The sequence below is a fragment of the Cibotium barometz genome, chromosome 5, assembly GCF_041138505.1.
Source record: "Cibotium barometz isolate CiBa-2024 chromosome 5, ASM4113850v1, whole genome shotgun sequence".
NCBI classification, from domain to species: domain Eukaryota; kingdom Viridiplantae; phylum Streptophyta; class Polypodiopsida; order Cyatheales; family Cibotiaceae; genus Cibotium; species Cibotium barometz.
The window spans coordinates 4388741-4412934 of record NC_141050.1 but is presented as its reverse complement, the minus strand read 5'-3'; the positions used below and the strand labels follow the sequence as shown (position 1 = coordinate 4412934).

General features: G+C 45.9%; 1 protein-coding gene across 2 annotated transcripts in view; it reads right to left on the bottom strand.

Moving 5' to 3' along the window:
• CIB22 (LYR family of Fe/S cluster biogenesis protein) overlaps positions 1 to 23089 on the bottom strand; it is a 51954-nt gene extending 28865 nt beyond the window's left edge. Inside the window, exons 1-4 of one of the 2 annotated variants that reach the window (XM_086797233.1) lie at positions 22948 to 23089; positions 22726 to 22859; positions 21463 to 21504; positions 21259 to 21340 (exon numbers count right to left, since the gene is read on the bottom strand). In XM_086797233.1, the coding sequence (XP_086653359.1) occupies positions 21259 to 21340; positions 21463 to 21504; positions 22726 to 22854 (253 nt within the window). In that variant the 5' untranslated portion in view covers positions 22855 to 22859; positions 22948 to 23089. Of the gene's footprint in view, positions 1 to 21258; positions 21341 to 21462; positions 21505 to 22725; positions 22927 to 22947 lie in introns of both variants that reach the window. The other variant, XM_086797242.1, reaches the window with a different exon arrangement.
• Between the last annotated feature and the right edge of the window lie 1105 nt (positions 23090 to 24194).

Genomic DNA, 24194 nt, shown 5'->3' with positions numbered 1-24194 from the left:
GCAAACCTGGAGGCTTTTGCCTGTCAAATTTCACCTTTTGGCAAGTAATACATGCACGCACATAAACCTCAATGTCTTTACGCGTGCTTGGCCAAAAGAAATACCTCTCAATCATGCGAGTAGTAGGCATAATACCTCTATGACCAGCATAAGGTGGAGCGTGACATTCGTCCATAACCTTTGGACGCAAATCCTTCACCACACATAGGCAATTATCCTTCATGAGATAACCCTCGTTGATAACATAAGAGGCATGTGAATGACCAGCCAACAAATCAGTCCATATATGGCAAAAATCAGCATCCAAATGATACAAATCTCTCATAGCAGATAGATCTCCATGAGAGGCCACTGAGACTGCAGCAATATAAGGCCTCCTAGATAGTGCATCGGCCACTACATTTTTCTTTCCTGGAGTATGCACAATCTGAAAATGAAACATGGAAAGAAAATTCGCCATTCTCATTTGCTTCTCTGAAAGCTTGGTTTGAGATAGAAAGTATCTCAAGCTTTGATGATCTGTCTTGACCACAAATTCAGCCCCAAGAAGATAATGTTTCCAAATCTTTAAGGCGTGAATTACAGCCAAGAGCTCTTTCTCATAGATATCCATATGAAGCTCAGCATCATGCAAACGACGGCTCTCGTATGCAACTGCATGCCCTTCTTGATTTAGGACAGCTCCTATGCAATCACCACAAGCATCACATTCAACCACGAATGACTTGTGCAAATCAGGAACAATCAATACTGGACCACATATAATAGCATGCTTGAGCTGCAAGAAAGCATCCTGTTCCTTTGAAGTCCATTTGAAAACAGTTTTCTTCTTCGTGAGATCATGTAGAGGAGTGGCAATCATAGCAAAATGCCTTATGAAACGCCTGTAGTACGAACATAATCCCAGAAAACTACGTACTTGATGTACGTTTTGCAATTCGGGCCAATTCCGAATAGTCTCTATCTTTGCAGGATCCATTGTAACTCCATCCTTGGATACAATATGTCCCAGATAATGAATCTCTGAAAGGAAAAACTCACTTTTCTTGGCATTGACGAAAAGTTTATGCTTCCGCAACTCTTCGAACACTGTGACCAAATGAGTTCTGTGTTCCTGCTCATTCTTGGAAAAAACCAAGATATCATCAAAGAAGACTCCTGTAAACTTGCGATGGGATCGGAATATCCTATCCATCATACGATTAAAAGTAGCAGGAGCATTGGTGAGACCAAAAGGCATTACCAAGAATTCATATAATCCGAAGGCTGTCCTGAATGCAGTCTTATGGACATCTTGTGGCACCACACGTATCTGGTGATAACCACTCTTCAAATCAAGTCTGCGAAAGCAAGCTGAGCCATCAAGCTTATCCAAGATATCATCAATACGAGGAATAGGAAATCTGTTCTTGATGGTAAGCTTGTTCAAAGCTCTATAGTCAACACACATACGGAATGATCCGTCCTTCTTTTGAACTAGAAGCACAGGAGAGCAGTAAGGTGAGGAACTTGGCTGAACCAAACCTTTCTCTAAAAGCTCGTTAACCTGCTTCATAATTTCTTCTTGTTGTGCAGCACTTACTCGGTATGCGGGTTTGTTAGGTGGAGAACTACCTGGCACAAGATCTATGCAATGATCTTCGGGCCTTTGGGGAGGTAGTTCACCTGGCAATGAGTCAGCAAAACAGTCTTTGAATGCATTAAGAAAATTCAGCCTATCATTAGACATAGCATCCACACTTTGATGATTTGGCACAAGACTATCACGCACAAAAATCAAGTACGCAGAAAGACTCTTTTTCATTGCTTTATTAATTTGGATGTGTGATACAACTGGGATAGAATCCCCTTCTTTGCCAGCATCAATAAAGTGCATGCGGCCTTTATGCATAAAAGAAATCATATTGGACTTGTAGTCTTTGCGGGGCTCAAGCCTATGATGCCACGGCTTGCCCAACAATGCATCACATCCATTCAAAGGAGCAACTAAGAAATGCTCATTGTCAAGGTAGCCCTGTATATGAATACGCAACTTCCCAATCAAAGGGGTAACCTGCACCTCTTTACCAATGAATGCAGCTTCGGCTTCAATCTGAGGTCCCATGCTTTCAACCTCAATTCCCAATGCAGCTGCCATTTGCATAGAGATGAAATTGTCAGTTGCACAGTCATCAAACATGAAGAGTGCGGGCTGATCCTTGATTTGCCCCCAAGCCTTGCAAACCATACGCTCTTTAGCATCATGACCTGTATTACCTTGCACATCAGGGACTGCATGAACATTTGCTTTGGTGTGCTTGTCCTCGTGCTTTGGTTTGCGATCTGGGCATTGCCGGAACATGTGGTCTTTGCTACCACAAGAAAAGCATTTTCCATCCTTAGCATATTGCTCTCTTTGCTCCGGGGTTAATCCAAATTTGTTCTTTCTTGGGCCCTGTTCTTTATTTTCAGCTTTACCACCCTTGTAAGGCTCCCGGAAGTTCTTTTTAGGTGGCTGTCCACCCTTTTGCTGATTTGGGGCAGCCTTGTCCTTTGCCTTGGAACCTCCTTGATCTTGCTTGATCTTGAGCACCAATTGCTCTGTAGCAAGGGCAGAAGCTGTGAGTTGTTGCAACGTATGTTTTGGGTGCAATTCAATACCCGATCTGTAAGCAGGTTGCAATCCAGAACGAAACTTCCTCTTTCTTTCCTCCTCTGAGATTAGCATGAAGGGAGTCACTTCCAGCAACACTTTCCAAAATTTGTTCACATACTATTGCACACTCTCATTATCTTTTTGTTCCAGCCTGTCCCACTTTTGAGTGAGAGTTTGCTCTGCATTGGGTGGCAGGAACTGAGCATAAAATCTGTCTTTGAATTCCTTCCAAGTAGAGATGGGATCCTTGGTGATCTTTTCGGTGATCCACCAATGAGCAGCAGTGCCTTTCAGAAACATGCTAGCATGGCGCACCTTTGACTTTTCTGTAAAGTCCTCATCGCTAAAAGCAATGTCGAACTGTGCCACAAACGCTAGCACCTTAGAGGCATCATGTTCACCATGAAAGACATCAAATTTGACAGATTTATCACCTGCTTTGAACTCCTTGAGCTTCCTGGTATGAGGCTCATGGTCCTCTCTTTTTCTTTTCCCCTTATCCAACGGGGTAGCCCTGTCTGCATGGGCTCCATGGGCCGTCATAGAAGCTTCATGGGGCACGGTGGCATGTGCTCCACGAACTCGAAGCTCAGATGCATGTGACTTACCTGCATATGGCATGGTCTCTCCATGAGACAACTCAGAAGGCAAAATTTTCCTGGAAGCAGACCTGTCACCATGAGATACATATCTTGCATGCATGTGACTTTCGTGCCCTCCATGAGCACTGGCATACATAAATCTATCAGGCTTAGTGCCTTGTGGAGAGGATGCATGACGAGAAGTGACAGTCACCTCTTCCTTTTGCATATAAGATTTCAGCCTCTGGGATGCGGGATCTCCATGCTTTAAACGAGGTGGATTTCTGAAAATCAGCTCCCCGTCATCCCCCTCTTTGATATCACCTTTGCGAAGGAGATAGGCAAGTGCCAACTCCCTTGGTTTCTTGCCCACTTCACGAGCCATTGATTCAAAGGTTACATCAACCATAGCATCAGCCTTCCTGGCTTCAATAGCACTTTGCAGATGAGGATCTTCATGCAAAAACTTCAATTCTTGCTCTTGAGCCTGCAAAAGTTTTCTCATATGTTCCATTTCAGCCCTCATAGCATCAGGGTCTTGTTCAAGCATAACTGTCTTTCCTGGAGACAGTTGACCTTTGGATTCACTATCCATAACCCTTTCAAGGGGCTTGTGTCTACCTCGCAGGGCATCAGACCCACGAGAAGCACTAGAGAGACCCCTCGAATTTGGTACTTCCAAAGGGTTGCCTTGGCTGTCCATTGTGTTCAAAGTTTGCTAAAAGCGGGATGTCCAATACACAGGTTCGTTTCCCCACTAGGAAGAGGGAAACAACCGTGCTCTGATACCAATGAAACCGATCCCGTCAAGTGGGAAAGACTCAGTTGGACACCTACACGTTTAATAGCACAACTTTAAAACCACAAATAGGAAAAGGACAACTTAAAACAACTTGAAATTTAAATGAACAGAAATGGAAAGATGGACACCAGCACTGGGGCCGGAACGGGCCGACCCCCCCCTCAATATATGATATATTTATTGGGAGTATTTAAAGAATACAATGCTCCACGGGTTCTGAGAACCAGATCATGTCCATTTCATATTTGTGGTTTTAAAGTTGTGCTATTAAACGTGTAGGTGTCCAATTGAGTCTTTCCCACTTGACGGGATCGGTTTCATGGTATGCCTGGTGTGGGAATGGGAAATGTCGACCCAATGATGGGCATGAATGTCGGGGGCTGCAATCTTGCGAAACCACTTCCATATGATAATCTAACGCCTATGGGTAAGGCGAAGGATTACAAGGAAGGGGGAGCTGCAGTGAAGTTTGATACATTCAGTGGGGCCAGAGATAAACTTAAAGCACTTACCTTTTTACAGCAGTTTGATGCTGCTTTTTCTGGTAGGAATTACACAGAGTCCTCTAAGGTGAGGAAAGCTGCCACTTTTCTCAAGGGCAATGCTTTGCAGTGGTGGTCTACTCTTCTTTTGCAGGGCATAGCACCCACCACTTGGGTACAATTTAAACAGGTTTTCTCTTCCGTTTGGCTCACATCTACATTTGAGGTGGATGTTATGACCGCATGGCACAAGTTGGATGTTTCAAAGTGTGATAATTTGGAGGATTATAACAAGAAGTTTTGGGAAGCATTCCTCCCAGTGACTTCTTCTCGTGCGGTGCCATTATCTGAGCAGGTAGAGAAGTATTGTTGTGGGCTGCCCAAAGAGGTGCGAGATTATTGTATCAAGACAAGAGTAACGAACATGTCACAGATGATTGAAAATGCTATGACAGCTAATGCGTTACTCACTGGTGGTTCATCTGGGTTTAAAGGCAGTAAGAACTTGAGCAAGAAAGCTGAAAAATCTGGGCATGCTTCTCGTGATGCTAAAGGGTCTTCAGAGACGAAGTATAAGAAGTTGCCAATGCCCAAGAGGACTTCTGAGGAAAGACAGGCTTTGAGAGATGCTCATAAGTGTTTTTACTGTACTGAAGAGGGACATATGTCATTCAATTGTCCCAAGAGAAAGTCCCAAAAGGACTCTGACAATAAAGGAGAGCCCAAGACAAAGAAACCAAAACCTTCTGCAGGCTTAGTTCCTGATCTCGTGGGGGAACAGCCAGGTGGTGAAGCAACAGAGTTGTGCAGGGCATGGGGCAAAGTGAGAGATCAGAATGCCTTGATCTTCTTTGACACAGGTGCTAGAGCCAACTTCATTTCACCAGATTTGGCTGGCCGATTGGGGATTCGCGCAGAGGAGATGGGGCCGTTACATGAGGCTAATATGGCTTGTCCAGGGTATGCAGAACCCGTTACTCCTATCATTGGGAAGCTTCGGCTTCATTTGCAGGGTTATGTGGACAGCGAAGAGTTCTTTATCATGCCACTTGATGGCTGTGATGTTTTGTTGGGGATGCCATGGTGCCACAGAGTACATGCGGTGGTGGATACTTACAATAGGAAAATCACTCTGACTCATAGAGGGAAAGAACATGTATTGGATGTAAAACTCAAAGGGGAATCTGTTCCTATTGTATCCGCTTCGGCAATTTCATCAGTAATTAGAAAGCATCTTTCCGCGTACTTGATTTATGTAAAGGATGCACAAGATGATGAGTCTAAGTCTAATTTGTCTATGTTAGATAAGGACAAGACTGATTTCTTATGTGGGTTTCAAGACTGTTTTTCCGAGTCATTCCCAGGAGAACTTCCACCTGAGAGGCCAGAAGATCATGCCATTGATCTGATTCCTGGTAGTACTCCACCGAATAGACCGCCGTACCGTGTTAGTGCAGGCCAACAGGAAGAGATTATGAGTCAGATACAGGAGCTTTTGAATAAAGGGTTGATACAGCCTAGTTCATCACCCTTTTGCTCACCTGTGCTCTTAGTGCAGAAGAAGGATGGTTCTTGGCGCATGTGTATTGATTACAGGGCGCTGAACAAGAATACCATCAAGAATCAATTCCCCATACCGAGGATCGATGACATCTTGGACCGCTTACAGGGCTCCACAGTTTTTAGTCGTATTGACTTGAAAAGCGGGTATCATCAGATACGCATTAGACCCGAGGATGTGCACAAGACAGCATTCCGAACCACGTTTGGGTTGTATGAGTTCTTGGTTATGCCCTTTGGTTTGACAAATGCGCCTGCCACATTTAACAGAATGATGGACAGGATTTTCAGGCCTCATAGAGAGTTTGTGGGCACATTCTTTGATGATATGATTGTGCATTCGCGAACTGAGGAAGAGCATAGAAGGCATTTGGCCATTGTGTTTGAAGAACTCAGAAACCATTGGGTGGTTGTTAATGGCAAGAAGAGTGAGTTCTTTTTGCAGGAGATACATTTCTTGGGGCATATTGTGTCTGCGCATGGAGTCCGTATGGATCCAGCAAAGGTGGAAGCAACACTTAATTGGCCAGCTTTGAGGACCGTGCATGATGTACGCAGCTTTCTAGGATTGTGTTCCTATTACAAGCGGTACATACAGCACTTTGCTGAAATTGCTTCGCCTCTTCATGCTTTGACGAAGAAGGCAACTCCGTTTAGATGGGTTGATCGAGAAATTACAGCATTCAAAAAGCTCAAAGAAAAGCTTACTTCGGACCCAATATTGGTGTTACTGGATCTCCGAAAGGCTTTTGTTGTCCAGTGTGATGCATGTGGAAGTAGCATTGGTGCAGTTCTCATGCAAGAGGGACATGTGATAGCCTATGAGAGTAGAATATTGCAAGATGCTGAGAAGCATTTACAGGTTTATGAGAAAGAGATGTTGGCTGTAATTCACGCTCTTTCTACATGGAAACACTACTTGCTTGGGGCTGATTTTACTGTACAGACAGATCATCAAACCTTGCGTTATTTCCTCACACAAACTAAGCTTTCAGAGAAGCATATGCGTTGGGCAAACTTTTTGTCAATGTTTCACTTCCAGATTGTGCATGTGGAAGGCAAAAAGAATGTAGTGGCAAATGCTTTGTCACGCAAGCCACAGGTCTCTGCAGTTTCACTTGCTTATCATCATGAGCTTGATGAAATGAAAGAGCAGTATGCCCATGATGAGGACTTTGAAAGGTTGTATGATCAAATGTCTGAGGGTCAGCGGCATGAGCACTATACTCTCAGAGATGGGTTTTTATTGATGCATGGCAGACTGTGTTACCAGGCCATTGCGACTCAAGGTTATGATTGAAAGTCATGCTCCACCGTATGCAGGTCATAGAGGTATTGACGCCACGGTCAAAGCAGTGGAGACTTTCTTTTATTGGCCAACCTTGAGAAGAGATGTTGATGCCTTTGTGAGGCAATGCATCGTCTGTCAGAAGGTAAAGTTTGACCGTCAAAAGACACCAGGGTTATTACAGCCTTTACCTATTCCAGATAGACCTTGGGAGAGCATTGCCATGGATTTTATATTTGATCTTCCACGGACACAAACGGGAAATGATGGCATCTGGACTATCATATGCAGGTTCAGTAAGCAAGCTCATTTCATTCCCGTGCGTAAGACGATCAAAGTGGATCATATGGTGAAGTTGTTCATGGCGAACATCTTCAAGTATCATGGCTTGCCTATGTCTATCATTAGTGACCGTGATCCACGGATGACGAGTTTGTTCTGGAGAGGGTTGTTTGACAACATGGGTACAACTCTCAAGTTTTCATCGTCATTTCATCCACAGACAGATGGTCAGTCAGAAGAGGCTAACTCTACAGTGTTGGATCTTCTCAAGTGCTATGTGTCAGAGCACACGCAACAATGGGAAAAGTATCTTCCTTTGGTGGAGTTTGCATATAACAACACTGTACATACCTCGACAGGCAAGGCGCCTTTTGAGATTGTTGAAGGAGGGAAGAAGGTATCACCCATTTTGCATACAAAGGATAAGATCTTTGAGGCTGATCAGTATGTGGAAAGTTTGGATGAAGCTTATCGGAGGGTTAAGTTGGCACTCAAGAAAACTCAACAGAAGCAAAAGAAAGCCGCAGACCGTCACAGACGTGATGTACAGTTTGCATTGGGTGATTGGGTTCTTTTGCGCTTTGAAAAGGCTAGACTCAAGAAGATGAAGGGTAAAGAGCGCTTATTCCCTAAGTTGAGCATGCGTTATTATGGGCCTTTTCAGGTTTTGGAAAAGATTGGTGAGGTAACCTATCGTTTGAAGTTACCAGATCACTGGAGGATTCACAATGCTTTTCACGTGAGTCTCCTTAGACCTTTCCGTTGGGGATGTGCCTGAGGATGTATCAGATGAGGCTCAGCCGGAAGTTGAGGAACTTGATGAGGTTCTGATTCCAGAGCAGATACTGGCACATAAAGAAAGGAAGGTACGAGGTAAAGTTTCCCGTCGCTATCTTGTGAAGTTCAAGAACTATTCACCGATGGATGCGAAGTGGATGGAGGAAGGTGACTTAACAGATTCACCTCAGGTTTTGCAGCTTTATCTCGATGCCTTTGAGTTAGAGCCGACTCTTATTGTGGCTCATTCAAGTTCAGCAGAGCATGGGTCTGGAGCATTACCTGATGCTCAAGAGGGGGGTAGCACCTCCACTCCCTTGATACAGACAGGCTCAGATGACATCTAGAGGTCACTTGGTGCAGTTTTTATCTCACCCGAAGGTACTGAGGCTGACAGTACATCTGTTTATGGGACTTCTATGATATGTGTGTACTAGTCACATGAGATTTTGTGGATATGTATGGTTCACAGTGGGATACAACTTGGACTATTACTACGCCATTGTTTTGCAGTGAATGATGTTACATGTGCATGGCTTAGAGAGATTGGGATGCTGATCTTGCCATAATGTATATTTCACTTTGGATATTTTGCTGCATCACCAGAATGCAATCGAGGACGCTTGCCATTTTTCAAGAGGGGGGTATGTCATGGCCCTGTGAAAATGGAACAGCACAAGTGTGGGCATGGTGGTTGCTGAGTCAGAATATTGAATGATTCACATGGGGGGTGCCCGGACAGAGTTAAAGATGTGTGGACATCCCTAGGTGTGAAGGGGGGAACTAGAACATTAAACTTTTAATGATTTATTAAAGTTGCCCCTAGGCCTTAGTGGCCCCTAGGGACTTTAATAACTTTTAAAGTGGGGGGGGGGGGCCTAGGATTATTACGGAGAGGGGGCCACTCCACTTTTGGAGTGTGTGCTTCTCTCTCCTCTCTCTCTCTCTTCTTTTTGGGAAAAAGAGTCGTGGAGCATACATGCCTTGGTGGGGATGCGTGGAAAAGCAGGAAGAGGAAGAGTCGACTGCTGAAGGGTGGTTTTGCTGCTGTGTTCTCAGAGCAAACCAGCCGTACAGCCTTGTACGGACAAGCTGCAGGTTTTCTCTTCTGTTGCTGGCTGCGCATAGGAGTTGTTGCGAGAATCTCTACTGCGCATAAGTTCTGGACAGGCTGCAGTTGCTGGTACAGGCTGTGCAGACAAGTACAATAGCAGGTACAGCACTGTACGACTGCCGTACAATGTACGGACAGTCCAGGTACAGCAGTACTGCTGCTGGCGGCGCTGGACAGGTTCTGGACAGATCTGGCTGCGCAGGTACAGGTGTGTACAAGTGCTGGCTGCAGGCGGTGTTTGCAAGGATAGCTTCTGGCACGTATCCCGAGGTAGTGCAGACCGGTACAGGGCTGTTTTTCAGATCTGTACAGTCAAGTACAGCATATAGTTGGACACAAGGAGGAGGGTACAGACAAGTACGTACATGCGTGTGAAGCAGGGTTGTGGAAACAAGTGCCTGCAAGTACAGATTGGTACCGTTGCTTCCTCCAGTGCAAATACACGGGCTGATTTTGGTAAGCTCCGCATCTTCTCATCTATCTCTCTTTCTACTGCTTGATGTCTGTTGCAGATTTGAGCTATCTGGCCCCTTGTGAGACAGGAGGGGTATGGCAGATTGACAAGGGTTGAGACAGAGGTTGGACAGTACATGTATGTATGAGCTGAGATGTTGAATCATGTGCTTGAGTTATGCCAGATGTATGCTCATGGCTGCCCTGCTTAGTGGTCTTGGTTGATCAGAGGGAGACACAGTGTGTTGCTTGAGACACAGATCTGTGTGCGTGGATCCTCTGTGCTAAGAGGTATTGTGGGCCGTCAGATTGGACATACAGGTGTAACCTCTTGGCTGATTTTGGTTGTACTCAGCCTTTCATACTTTTGGAATTGAATAAAGAAATACTGCAAGGGGCGCCAAGTTTTGGAGCCAACAGGTGTCGCTTTGTTTTCAGATTTGGGCACTCTAGCCCCAATCTTTTCTGTTTTCATATCTAGACTACAAGTGGACGGGTGACTGCTAGTCTACCGCACTCTGGTTTCTATCAGAGGCCGGTTTCACCGTGCATGATGTACGTTGTTTTCTAGGATTGTGTTCCTATTACAGGCGATACATACGGCACTTTGCTGAAATTGCTTCGCCTCTTCATGCTTTGACGAAGAAGGCAACTCCGTTTAGATGGGCTGATCGTGAAATTACAGCATTCAAAAAGCTCAAAGAAAAGCTTACTTCGGATCCAGTATTGGTGTTACCGGACCTCCGAAAGGCTTCTGTTGTCCAGTGTGATGCATGTGGAAGCAGCATTGGTGCAGTTCTCATGCAAGAGGGACATGTGATAGCCTATGAGAGTAGAGTATTGCAAGATGCTGAGAAGCATTTACAGGTTTATGAGAAAGAGATGTTGGCTGTAATTCACGCTCTTTCTACATGGAAACACTACTTGCTTGGGGCTGATTTCATTGTGCAGACACATCATCAGACCTTGCGTTATTTCCTCACGCAAACTAAGCTTTCAGAGAAGCATATGCGTTGGGCAACTTTTTGTCAATGTTTCACTTCCAGATTGTGCATGTGGAAGGCAAAAAGAATGTAGTGGCAGATGCTTTGTCACGCAAGCCACGGGTCTCTGCAGTTTCACTTGCTTATCATCATGAGCTTGATGAAATGAAAGAGCAGTATGCCCATGATGAGGACTTTGAAAGGTTGTATGATCAGATGTCTGAGGGTCAGCGGCATGAGCACTATACTCTCAGGGATGGGTTTTTATTGATGCATGGCAGACTGTGTGTTACCAGGCCATTGCGACTCAAGGTTATGATTGAAAGTCATGCTCCACCGTATGCAGGTCATAGAGGTATTGACGCCACGGTCAAAGCAGTGGAGACTTTCTTTTATTGGCCAACCTTGAGACGAGATGTTGATGCCTTTGTGAGGCAATGCATCGTATGTCAGAAGGTAAAGTTTGACCGTCAGAAGACACCAGGGTTATTACAGCCTTTACCTATTCCAGATAGACCTTGGGAGAGCATTGCCATGGATTTTATATTTGATCTTCCACGGACACAAACGGGAAATGATGGCATCTGGACTATCATATGCAGGTTCAGTAAGCAAGCTCATTTCATTCCCGTGCGTAAGACGATCAAAGTGGATCATATGGTGAAGTTGTTCATGGCGAACATCTTCAAGTATCATGGCTTGCCTACGTCTATCATTAGTGACCGTGATCCACGGATGACGAGTTTGTTCTGGAGAGGGTTGTTTGACAACATGGGTACAACTCTCAAGTTTTCATCGTCATTTCATCCACAGACAGATGGTCAGTCAGAAGAGGCTAACTCTACAGTGTTGGATCTTCTCAAGTGCTATGTGTCAGAGCACAAGCAACAATGGGAAAAGTATCTTCCTTTGGTGGAGTTTGCATATAACAACACTGTACATACCTCGACAGGCAAGGCGCCTTTTGAGATTGCGGAAGGAGGGAAGAAGGTACCACCCATTTTGCATACAAAGGATAAGATATTTGAGGCTGATCAGCATGTGGAGAGCTTGGATGAAGCTTATCCGAGAGTTAAGTTGGCACTCCAGAAAACTCAGCAGAAGCAAAAGAAAGCCGCAGACCGTCACAGACGTGATGTACAGTTTGCATTGGGTGATTGGGTTCTTTTGCGCTTTGAAAAGGCTAGACTCAAGAAGATGAAGGGTAAAGAGCGCTTATTCCCTAAGTTGAGCATGCGTTATTATGGGCCTTTTCAGGTTTTGGAAAATATTGGTGAGGTAACCTATCGTTTGAAGTTACCAGATCACTGGAGGATTCACAATGCTTTTCACGTGAGTCTTCTTAGACCTTTCCGTGGGGATGTGCCTGACGATGTATCAGATGAGGCTCAGCCCGAAGTTGAGGAACTTGATGAGGTTCTGATTCCAGAGCAGATACTGGCACATAAAGAAAGGAAGGTACGAGGTAAAGTTTCCCGTCGCTATCTTGTGAAGTTCAAGAACTATTCACCGATGGATGCGAAGTGGATGGAGGAAGGTGACTTAACAGATTCACCTCAGGTTTTGCAGCTTTATCTCGATGCCTTTGAGTTAGAGCCGACTCTTGTTGTGGCTCATTCAGGTTCAGCAGAGCATGGGTCTGGAGCATTACCTGATGCTCAAGAGGGGGGTAGCACCTCCACTCCCTTGATACAGACAGGCTCAGATGACATCTAGAGGTCGCTTGGTGCAGTTTTTATCTCACCCGAAGGTACTGAGGCTGACAGTACATCTGTTTATGGGACTTCTATGATATATGTGTACTAGTCACATGCGATTTTGTGGATATGTATGGTTCACAGTGGTATACAACTTGGACTATTACTATGCCATTGTTTTGCAGTGAATGTTGATACATATGCATGGCTTAGAGAGATTGGGACGCTCATCTTGCCATATTGTATATTTCACTTTGGATATTTTGCTGTATCACCAGAATGCAATCGAGGACGCTTGCCATTTTTCAAGAGGGGGGTATGTCATGGCCCTGTGAAAATGGAACACCACAACTGTGGGCATGGTGGTTGCTGAGTCAAAATATTAAATGATTCACATGGGGGGTGCCCGGACAGAGTTAATGATGTGTGGACATCCCTAGGTGTGAAGGGGGGAACTAGAACATTAGTATTTTAATGTTTCAGTAAAGTTGCCCCTAGGCCTTAGTGGCCCCTAGGGACTTCAATAATTTTTAAAGTGGGGGGCCCTAGGATTATTATGGGGAGGGGGGCCACTCCACTTTTGGAGTGTGTGCTTCTCTCTCCTCTCTCTCTCTCTCTTCTTTTTGGGAAAAAGAGTCGTGGAGCATACATGCCCTTGTGGGGAAGCGTGGAAAAGCTGAAGGGAGCAAGTCGGCTGCTGCAAATCTTTCTGGCTGCTGTGTTCTCTGAGCAAACCAGCCGTACAGTCTTGTACGGACAGGCTGCAGGTTTTCTCTCCTGGTACAGGCTACGCACAGGAGTTGCTGCGGGCCTATCTGTCTGCTGGACAGGCTACGCACAGGTTCTAGACAGGCTGCAGTTGCTAGTACAGGCTGTGCAGACAAGTACAACAGCAGGTACAGCACTGTACGACTGCCGTACAGTGTACGGACAGTTCAGGTACAGCAGTACTGCTGCTGGCGGCGCTGGACAGGTTCTGGACAAGCTGACTGTGCAGGTACAGGTGTGTACAAGTGCTGGCTGCAGGCGGCGTATGCAAGGACAGTTTCTGGCACGTATCCCGAGGTAGTGCAGACTGGTACAAGGCTGTTTTTCAGGACTGTACAGACAGGTACAGCACTGAGGTGGACACAAGGAGGAGGGTACAGACAAGTACATACACGTGTGAAGCAGGGTTGTGGAAACAAGTGCCTGCAAGTACAGATTGGTACCGTTGCTTCCTCCAGTGCAGATACACGGGCTGATTTTGGTAAGCTCCGCATTTGTTCATCTATCTCTCTTTCTACTGCTTGATGTCTGTTGTGCAGATTTGAGCTATCTGGCCCCTTGTGAGAGGAGGGGTATGGCAGATTGACAAGGGTTGAGACAGAGGTTGGACAGTACATGTATGTATGGACTGAGACGTTGAATCATGTGCTTGAGTTATGCCAGATGTATGCTCATGGCTGCCCTGCTTAGTGGTCTTGGCTGATCAGAGGGAGGCACAGTGTGTTACTTTGGGACACAGATCTGTGTACGTGGATCCTCTATGCTAAGAGGTATTGTGGGCCGTCAGATTGGACATTCAGGTGTAATCTCTTGGCTGATTTTTGGTTGTACTCAGCCTTTCATACTTTTGGAATTGAATAAAGAAATACCGCAAGGGGCGCCAAGCTTTGGGGCCAACAGGTGTCGCTTTGTTTTCAGATTTGGGCACTCTAGCCCCAATCTTTTCTGTTTTCATATCTAGACTACAAGTGGACGGGTGACTGCTAGTCTACCGCACTCTGGTTTCTATCAGAGGCCGGTTTCAGATGATGTCCATGTACATATGAATACAGTACCAAACAAATAAATTCGAAGTCGACGTTCAAAGTAGAAGTTCGAAGCAGAACGACCACTAGTGTGGTCCAGTCTCTACGGTCCTGTGCTTTCACTGGACTCCGCGGAGAGCGCCTCACTGGTATTCCGAGACCACGCACAAACAGGCGCTCTCGTACTCACGCCTGGCTCTCCCGATCTCAACACCTTTGGACCGAGGTTCTCCAATAGCTTGGACTACCCGGCACCGAACGGGTGTTACCGTGGGTGATGAATCCCTTATCAGATTTAACACAAAGTACGGGTGTTTGTGCGTGTTCCGAGACCACGCACAAACAGGCGCTCTCGTACTAACGCCTGGCTCTCCCGATCTCAGCACCTTTGGACCGAGGTTCTCCAATAGCTTGGACTACCCGGCACCGAACGGGTGTTACCGTGGGGGATGAATCCCTTATCAGATTTAACACAAAGTACTTTATTTAAATCTGAAAATTCACTTACTTGTGGATGGCAGAAGGAAGTCCAATACCCATGTGTGCAGTTACTTGAGAAAAACACCGGGGCACAGCAGTCTGTATGGGATGAGGAAGGCAGCTTTCTGTGAGAGGCGTAACCACCTGGCTGCAGGAGCAAGGTCGCCTACAGGTGAGGGTGCACGCTGCTGGAGAATCAGTACAACCTGCTGATGGTTACGCAGCTGGCTGCTGAAGTATGCTGCGCAGCAACCAGTAGTGCAGAAAGTTCAGCCACGTCTATAGGCCTCAGCCGCCTGGTTGTGTGCAGCCGTAAGCTGTTAAAGGTGAAGTGGGCGCAGCCTGAGAGAAACAGCCGCTTGGATGCTGCCTGTTTTGGCCGCCTGCAGCCAATAAACAGTCACCTTGTAAGAGAACTGGTGCAGCCGCCAAAACCAGTACAACGACCTGCAGGAGAGCAGGTGGTGTAAGCACCTGTAGCAAACAGGCGCAGCCTGTTGGACCAGCGTGAAACAGCCGTTTTCAAGGCTGAAGAAACAGCCGCCTGTGGTGTAGCTGTAGTCGCCTGGATGCAACCGGAAGAGGAAAAAGCAGCCTTTGAATTTGCTCAGCCGTCAGCAAGAGATGAAGCGCAACACAACCAAGGGTGATGGAGGGGCACCAATTGTCTCTCCAAAGGTGGTCGTGGAGCTTTTTTTATTAAGGATGGAGGAGGAGTAAACAAAATGTGCTGGCTGGCTCCCCACGCTTGCATGTGGGCGGCCAGCTCTTTGGGAGTGTGGGTAGGTGACCATGCACCCACCCCCACACACTCACTTAAGTGGGGCTCCCCACCTTGGCCCCTAAGTGGGTGCCCACTTTTAAGTGAGTGTGAACAAATGACCTTATAAAACAAAGGTTAAAATATGAAATATTAAAACAACATGTGCAATATACTTACCACTTGTTCACATGCACCAAAACTCGTCAGAAGACAAGAGCAGACTTCACGACTCACTGGCAGGCATCCCCGCTCAGTAACCAACACGTCAAGCAGGCAAACACAAAAATACAAGTCATGCGAAAACAGTTTCAAACATGCAAAGCATGAGTGCATGTGCAAATAGTATCATGGACATATCTCCCGTTCATGGAACAAGTACAAAATATCTGTCGGCACAAAAATGGCACGACGTAAAACATAAAAACCTGGTCTTCCTATGGAGTGACAGTCCCATAGGTAAGACACAGTTCCAGGCACGAGCCTCCCTATGGTGTAACAGTCCCATAGGCAAGACACAGTACGAATACTGGTTCTTCCATGGCGTGGCAATCCCATGGGTCGAACACAGTCCAGGTCATACACGGGTGGCACCAGTCTGGCTCCCGTCCATACGACACCATCCTGCTAACACACGGGTGGCACCAGTCTGGCTCCCGTCCATGTCAAGCAAGAAAACTGGCCTCTTCACATGAGACACCGACCTGGCCTCAAGTGAACGAGACACAAAAGCTGGAGATGGACCAAATGGTCGGCCAATTGGTGACACCTGGTCTTCCTATGGAGTGACAGTCCCATAAGTAAGACGCCATCTTGGCCATACACGGGTGGCACCAACAGGCTCCCGTCCATACAGCGCGAAGCAAGTCACACACGGGTGACACGAAACTGGTTCCCGTCCATGTGACGCAGCACTTGGTCACACACGGGTGGCTTTAATCTGGCTCCCGTCCATGTGACACCAAAAGACTGGCCCTTTCACATGGGACACTGGCCTGGCCCCATGTGAACATGACACAAATCTGGCCGCTCTGTGGAGTGACAGTCCCATAGAAGTAGCTCCAGAAATGGAGGTGGACCAAATGGTGACAAAGGCCCATTTCACAAGTTTAGCAGGGAAGGGGGTTGGCCCTTGTCCACTTGTGCCGGATGCTAAGGCCTTGTATGGTCTTAAGAAGGCTCCCAGGGCTTGGAATCAGAAGATTGATTCCTTCTTTGTTCGGACTAGTTTTTAGAGATCGGTTGCAGATCCCAACCTGTATCTCTTTCGGGAACGCGGCATGGTTACGATTATCATCCTTTATGTGGATGATCTCATTCTCACCGGCGGTCATGTGGAGCACATTGGCATGACGAAGGCTGCCTTGTCAAAGGAGTTTGATATGACCGACCTAGGCTTACTCCACTTCTTTTTGGGATTGGAGATCTAGCAGACCCAGAGGGGGGGTTTTGTCTCTCAGCAGAGCGGTATGTTCATTAGTTGCTTGAGGCCTTTGGGATGGAGAACTGCAAGCCTATTACTTCGCCGATGGACCCAAACACAAAGTTAACTATTAATGATCCTTGTGAGCCAGTTGATGCCTCGCAGTATCGGAAGTTGGTTGGTTCATTGATCTGGTTGCTGAACACCAGATTGGACTGGAGCTTCTCCGTGGGATTGTTGAGCTCTTTTATGCAGACGCCATTGAAGTCTCATTGGGACACAGGATTGCGGATCTTGCGGTATCTGCAGAGTACGAAGGATCTAGGACTCTTTTACACAGGAGGGGATGGAGTCAGACTCCAAGGTTGGAGTGCCTCAAATTGGGGAGGAGATTCAGACACGAGGAGATCTACTTCAGGTTAGAGTTTTACCCTCGGCTCAGGAGCAGTTTCTTGGAGCAGTACGAGGCAGCCAACTATTGCCCTATCTTCGACAAAGGCAGAGTACCGGGCTGCTTGTGGTGCTGCTTGCGAGGTTGTGTGGCTGCGGAGGCTCCTAGGCGAGATTGGGTTTCCACAGAAGGAGCCCACAGTCATCCAGTGTAATAACCAGAGTTGTATAGCTATTGCTTGGAACCCGGTCTTCCATGCCCAGACCAAGCACATAGAGATACAGTATCACTTTGTACGTGAGAAGACCTTGGCTGGTGACATCTTGCTACTTTATTGTTCGACGGAGGACAATGCGGCGGACCTCTTCACAAAGTCTCTACCTCAGGCTACGCTCAAGCGGCACTCCAGCTCCCTAGGGTTGATTTCACAGCCAGGAGCTGAGAGGGGGTGTTAGAAGTCATCTCCTGTCTTTATCAGACACCAGGGCCTGTGTTGTGGGTGTGCCCGCCCTGTATAGGTGTTTTCTCATTTTTCCTCACTCCCCGTATTTTTTTCCCATTTTTCCCTATTTTTCCCATGGTGTGGGAGGCACTTTTCTGCACCCCGGCTGATCCAGATGGTGGCCGACTGCTGGTGGGATGATCTGGTTGCTGGCCGACTTCCCTATGTAGTCCCCGACCTCTCCTGCATACTGGCCGACTATGCGCAGCTGGCCGACTGCATGTATGGGCTGGTCGTGGACATGTAGGCCAAGTCAGCTGTTTTTGCACAGGCCGACTGCATGTATGGGGCCATATAAAATGGCCCCATGGCCCCCACATCTTTGTATCCAGTTTTCAGATTCGGGATCTTGTGTATAGAGAAGAGTTATACGACTATCTCTCTCCTTCTCTTGTGCTATCTATTTTCTGCACTCTACTTGCTCGTGGTTTCAAATTTGGTTATCATCTCCGCTGCGTATTTTGACAATATCATGGCACAGCTAAGACGAACATTTGAGATGACTAATCTCAGTCTTCTCTCGTATTTCCTTGGCATGGAGGTGGTCCAACATCCTAATGGTATCTTTGTGTCACAACAAAAGTACTCTCTTCAACTAATCACTTCCTATATTTTCCTGATGGTGCTATCCCTATGGCCATCCCACTCAATCCAACCATCAAACTTACAAAGGAAGAGGATTCACCACCACATGAAGAGCGAGCCTACCGACAAGTGGTTATGGCATCGGTCCCCCACCATCGCCTCAACATCTTGAGAGAGGGACCATCCTCACCATTTGGATTATTTATCATTGTCGTCAAGGGCACATGAGTCGGTGAAAACCCCATGAGGGCATTTACCATCTTGCATACCCTTTGCATCGCATTCTATTTTTTGTGTTTTGGGCACATGTATGAATGAAAACCCAAATGGGCATTCATGCATGTGAAAACCCTTGCATTGTGGCATTGACCAATACAGCCCAACCTCAAAAGACTCTACAAAAGACGAAGAGCACATGATCTACACCCACAACAACCAACCTTACCTAAATACTTCATCATGTTCCTCTTCACCCGATTACCATCTTCTTCATCTTCTCTCATGGTCCCCTTTTGGCCTGAGAGGGGGTGTGTGACAACCAACCCAAAAGGGCGCCCATTATATTACCTAAAAAGCCTTTTTCTGGTCATTTTGTGCTGGCCGACTGCTGCTCCATGCACTATATAAACGTGCCCATCATAATGAACACGCCAACCAACACATACCAACCGGCGCTTCATCAACCCAACGTATCATCATTTGGCATCAACCATCGTGATCATCAACCTGTGAACAGCAGCGTTCAGCAGCAGCTGGCGCTCTGCTCCAACACAACTTCATCATCGCATATTGATCAACGTCAACCAACACATACCAGCCGTCGCCCTACTATCTACGCAGCACAACTCTGCGTTTGCCGGCTGAATATCAACGCATCAACACACCATCAATCAGCTCAACCAACACTCCATCAGGTCGATGGCTTTACATCTGCAGCAGCCGATTGAACCTTCATCAACGCAAGGCAACCTGCACTATCATTCAGGAGTAGCATTCCCGCCTCTTGCTTCGTCATCGATCATCATTATCATCGGCTCTACCACTGCAGCGTTTCTGCTCCCTCTGTATTCAGCAGCACACCTGCATCTACTGCAGTCCTGTGGTTGCAATCTTCTACCTCTACTCCACACGGAGTGCCACCGCTGTCCTCGAGGGCCGAGGCGAGCCTCCGTCATCAACCGACCTCCTTCTTTGACTTTGTCTTTGCTTCCTCGTCGGTCTACTACTCAGAGTCACCTCGCATCAGAGGGCCTCTTGTACTGGATTACTTCACCATTATACATACACTCATTCATCCATTTCATGCTGTGTTGATTTTCTCTGATCTCTCACACATCTAGTCCTTTCGTCCTTTTGCCCTCACACTCACGGAAGGCTGCAACGACCACTCTCCCACCCCAACAGAATCAAAGGGAGCATACAGATTGTGGAAAGCATTTATTGGCTCCACACCCATAAATTCCATCTGTGCGTGGCTCTGCTCCATAAGCATATGGATCAAAGCCACCAACTAATCCTTTCAAACCATGATGTAGCCAGAACAACTTGGAAATCAGCTAGATATCCAAAACTAACTCCTCCCAAACCCTCACTATGATCTCTTGATTCTTCGGACGACTACTTAATCACGCAGACAACCCATGTGGGATGATGGAAAAAAGAATTTTGCAGGTATCCTAGGCTCTGATACCAAATGTAATACTAATAGGACTGCGAATGTGTTAACTAAATAAAATAAGACTGGAAGTCTTGTACGATGCAATCAGAAACACTAGCAACTACCTGAATCTAATATTATGGAAAGAAAAATGCTTCTACAACTGATGTAAAATTTAACCCCAAAGTTTATTAATTACAGGAAACCAAAGTTGCTCTGGAAAAGCCCAGCTTTCACCCACTGCACACTATCTACTGTTCTATCCTCCCTTCAACGCACGCTATCTACTGTTCTATCCTCCCCCCTTCAACGTACGCATTGGCCTCTCTGGCTACTTGACTGCTGTAGGAGGCTTGTCAATTGATTGATGAATGAACCCTGCAAGGGCCGATGGCTGTACTTTAAGGCAAAACGTCCTCAAATCATGCAAGTTGGGCTGCACATAAGCTGGTAATGGCTGGTCAGCTGCCTTTAATTGAATTGAGGTTTAATGTTCATATTGGTGGGCACCCAAATCTGCCTGCCAGACAATAGCTGTCCGCCCACTGCATCACAGATAGAGTTGATATGGGAACATAGGAAGCTCCAGATATGAGGAGGCTGTGGAGCATAGGAGGTTTAGAACAAAGGCACTTGGCTACCTTATTGTCCATGGGGCAGTATGGAGCACAGACATTACCTCTTCAGAGAAGGGTTTGGAGCAGGGTCAAAGAATATAATCACCAAATCGCATGGCCCTTGTGTGTATGAAATTAGAAACTCACTACTACTACTTTGCTTGCCGACCAAGTGTTAGGGCATACAGACACTACATACCCCAAAGGTGGGGTGGGTGCGGTGGGCACACAAAATGGCACCAATTCACTCAAAGGACTGTCATCTTAGATCAAGACTAGATCCACCGGGAGAATCGGAAGAAAGAAGCATATCGAGTGCACAGTGCATGTGTGGGAGCAGACACACACAAGAACACTTTAACACGAGAGCTTTGTAAGTGTGTTTCTGATGCTTACTGATATAAGGATCAGGGTGCTGCTGTTTTGCAAGGCGTTCTTCTCCCTTAAAAATCAGTCGGTCAATCGTATCAATATCAGCCTGCTTAAGGAGGTTGAATTAGAATGAAGCTATATGCCACTTTTCTGCATCCACGCTAGAAATAAATTCTCCAAAAAGCATGTCACATGATTACATTCAATTTATACAAACAAAGGTCACACCTCATTTTTGTTAGCCTCAAACTCCGCTCTTCTCTTGTCTGCCTGTGGACATTGTGAAAAATATCATCTCATTTATGAACTAATAGTTGTAAATAGAATTATATTTCCAAACAAAAGCTTGCTATTTCTTTAGTTTAACGAGTATGAGTATTTCATAAGAGTAACCACAGACCTTAGGTTTCTCTGGTAAAATACTCTTACTTCCCTACTTTTGCCCTCATTGAGTATAAAGATAAGTCTACCTTAACCAGCTCAGCCCTCTCCCTTGACAAGACACATGAGCACATGGATATTGCCTCTATTGTGAGCGTTTCTGCTCTTGTGCAGAGCAACTCTGTTTGAGTCCTCTGTGTGCCCGAAAAAATTCCTTGCTTGCGTGTGTTGTTTTATAAACATTATAGTTCCTTCTTGTGGCTTGCCTCCCTAAGAGAAAAGGGGCAAACCAATTGACATCTTGTTTATGATCTTTGGCAGCACCACAGTGTTACTACATCTCAAGACCCACTGCACCAAAAACAGCCAGGTGTCTCCGGTTCCTCAAGAATAAGTTCATGCCTCCTGAATTATTCCCCTTTGCCTCTTCCTCCTCCCTTTGTCACCCAAAGGTACAGATGAGATAAGGAAAAGCATTGCTTTCGCGTGACTCTGCGGCTACCCTTCTTGGGGAATGCCTCAATACTTCCACAAAGTTGCGGGCCTCATCACATAGGTTTGAGGTAGCATGCAAAACACTATTCGCACTCCAAACCCTCCATGAGAGTCTGAAGTGCTAGTAGCAACTCCTACAGAGCCATAAACCTTCCCCCTTAATCATGGGCATCATATGTGCACACTGAAGGATACACAGACATTTCAACATTCCAGACTGAAACCAACAAGAAGACCACTAGTATCATTGAGCCTAAATGCATGCAATGGATTACTGCTCGTGTGCACGTGCGTGTACATGTACGATCTTCTGTGTGCATGGTAGAAAACAAATTGGAAAGTCACTACTCAAATTAAACATTAATATACAAAGAAATCAGAAAAATCAGAACAAACTGGCAAATATATATCAGACCCTGATTAGAACAAAAATGCAGCAATGTTCTATGCACCTGCACGAGGTTACGGGGGTACGCATGCGTAATTCTCTCTTTTGTGTGTGTTTTTTTTTTTTCTCTATGTGGCCGTGCTCTTGCACGTGTTATGTTGTGCCTTGTTTTCTTCTTTGCTATTCTCCCCTTGGCGAGAACTTTGTAAGATTTTATATATACGAACCTCAATGTAGAAGAGGTCACGGATGACTGCCCAGTTGCGAGTGTGCTTCAGCGCACGTCTATACAGCAATCGTACACGCTGCCGCTGCTGAGCTCGGTATGCAGCGAGGGCGGCGGCAGAGGCGCTCATATTTTCTGCAAGAATGATTCCCACGGCGATAAGGGTATCTTCGAAATGGCATACGAAAGCCTGTTTGCTTGAAATCGACAAGAAACATCCTACCTGCAAGATCAGACAGGCCAGTCCGTGATACCAACAACCACCACCACCGTGGCTCCGTTCCACATTATCCCACCTGTACCGAAATGGGCGTTTCAAACGTGTACCGCCTGTAGTGGCCCTGTCTTGAGAAAGCCAAGCCGTTCACATATGGGCAGGAGTGTAATAAAGTGTTAAAAAAGATTGTAGTCTTGGACATGGTCAATGTGGCGGCCAAGGTATTATTAAGTGTGAAAAGGGACCAAGGTTATATAAGACAATTATAATGCCAAGTTGTAAATAGTCACTTTTATCCTTTTTTACTCAATATTAATTCAAGTCTTGCTCATGCAAGCTTCCATGGTGACCTTCACCCATGTCTTGGACTCCATTTGAACAATGTCTCGTGTTCCAGTCTCTACGCTAACGAGTCATCCTCTTCCTCCCCTCTTTCATTGGTATCAAAGCTCATGCCTTTGATCCATATCTAGCATTCTTCTTGAGTTTTCTTTATCAAGAAGATGACTATGGTGATCTTGTCCTATTTCTACGGTTAATTTTTAAAGTGTTTGGGCTATGGGCTTATTGTGGACCAAAAATTGGGGTATTGCACCAAATTTTTAAATTATGGGACCAAATTTGGGAAAAAAGTCATTAATCTCACTACTCTTGATTAGTTTTGCTAATCAAAACGTTTTCCTTTTCTCCCTCTTCTTTGCTTGATCTATGAGAGCTATGGTGAGCAAATCATGAGCTTGGAGCTTGCCAAAGTTTGGGGTTATGAAAGAGGAAGACATTAGCTTCATTTTAAGCAGGTTTTGAGGTGATTCTGTGCATTTTTCTACCCGGTAGGCTGCCAGCCTGTTGGGCTAGTTTCCATGGCGTTTTGGAGCTTAGGGGTTACATTGAAGCTTGGTTAAGCTTGGGAATGGTTAAGGCAAGCACAAGATCCATTCCAAACTTGACAATGGTGTTGTTTCTTAGCGATTTTACCCTTGAGGATGGCCGTGGGACTACGTGTGTTTTCATGGAGCTTGGGAGCCTTTGAATCACAAATTAGTTGCATCAATGCTTGATAATGCTTCCCCAAGGTGTAAGCAACTTACATTTTGCTTCAATTTCGGGTTTCTTTGGAAAATTAGGGCTTCTATCATAAAATTGGGAAAATCTCTTCAATAATCTTCTTCTTCATGCTTAGCTATACTCATACATGTGATTAATTGTTGCTTAAGCATGGAATTCTTCCCTTTCTTGCATATCTTGAAATTCTC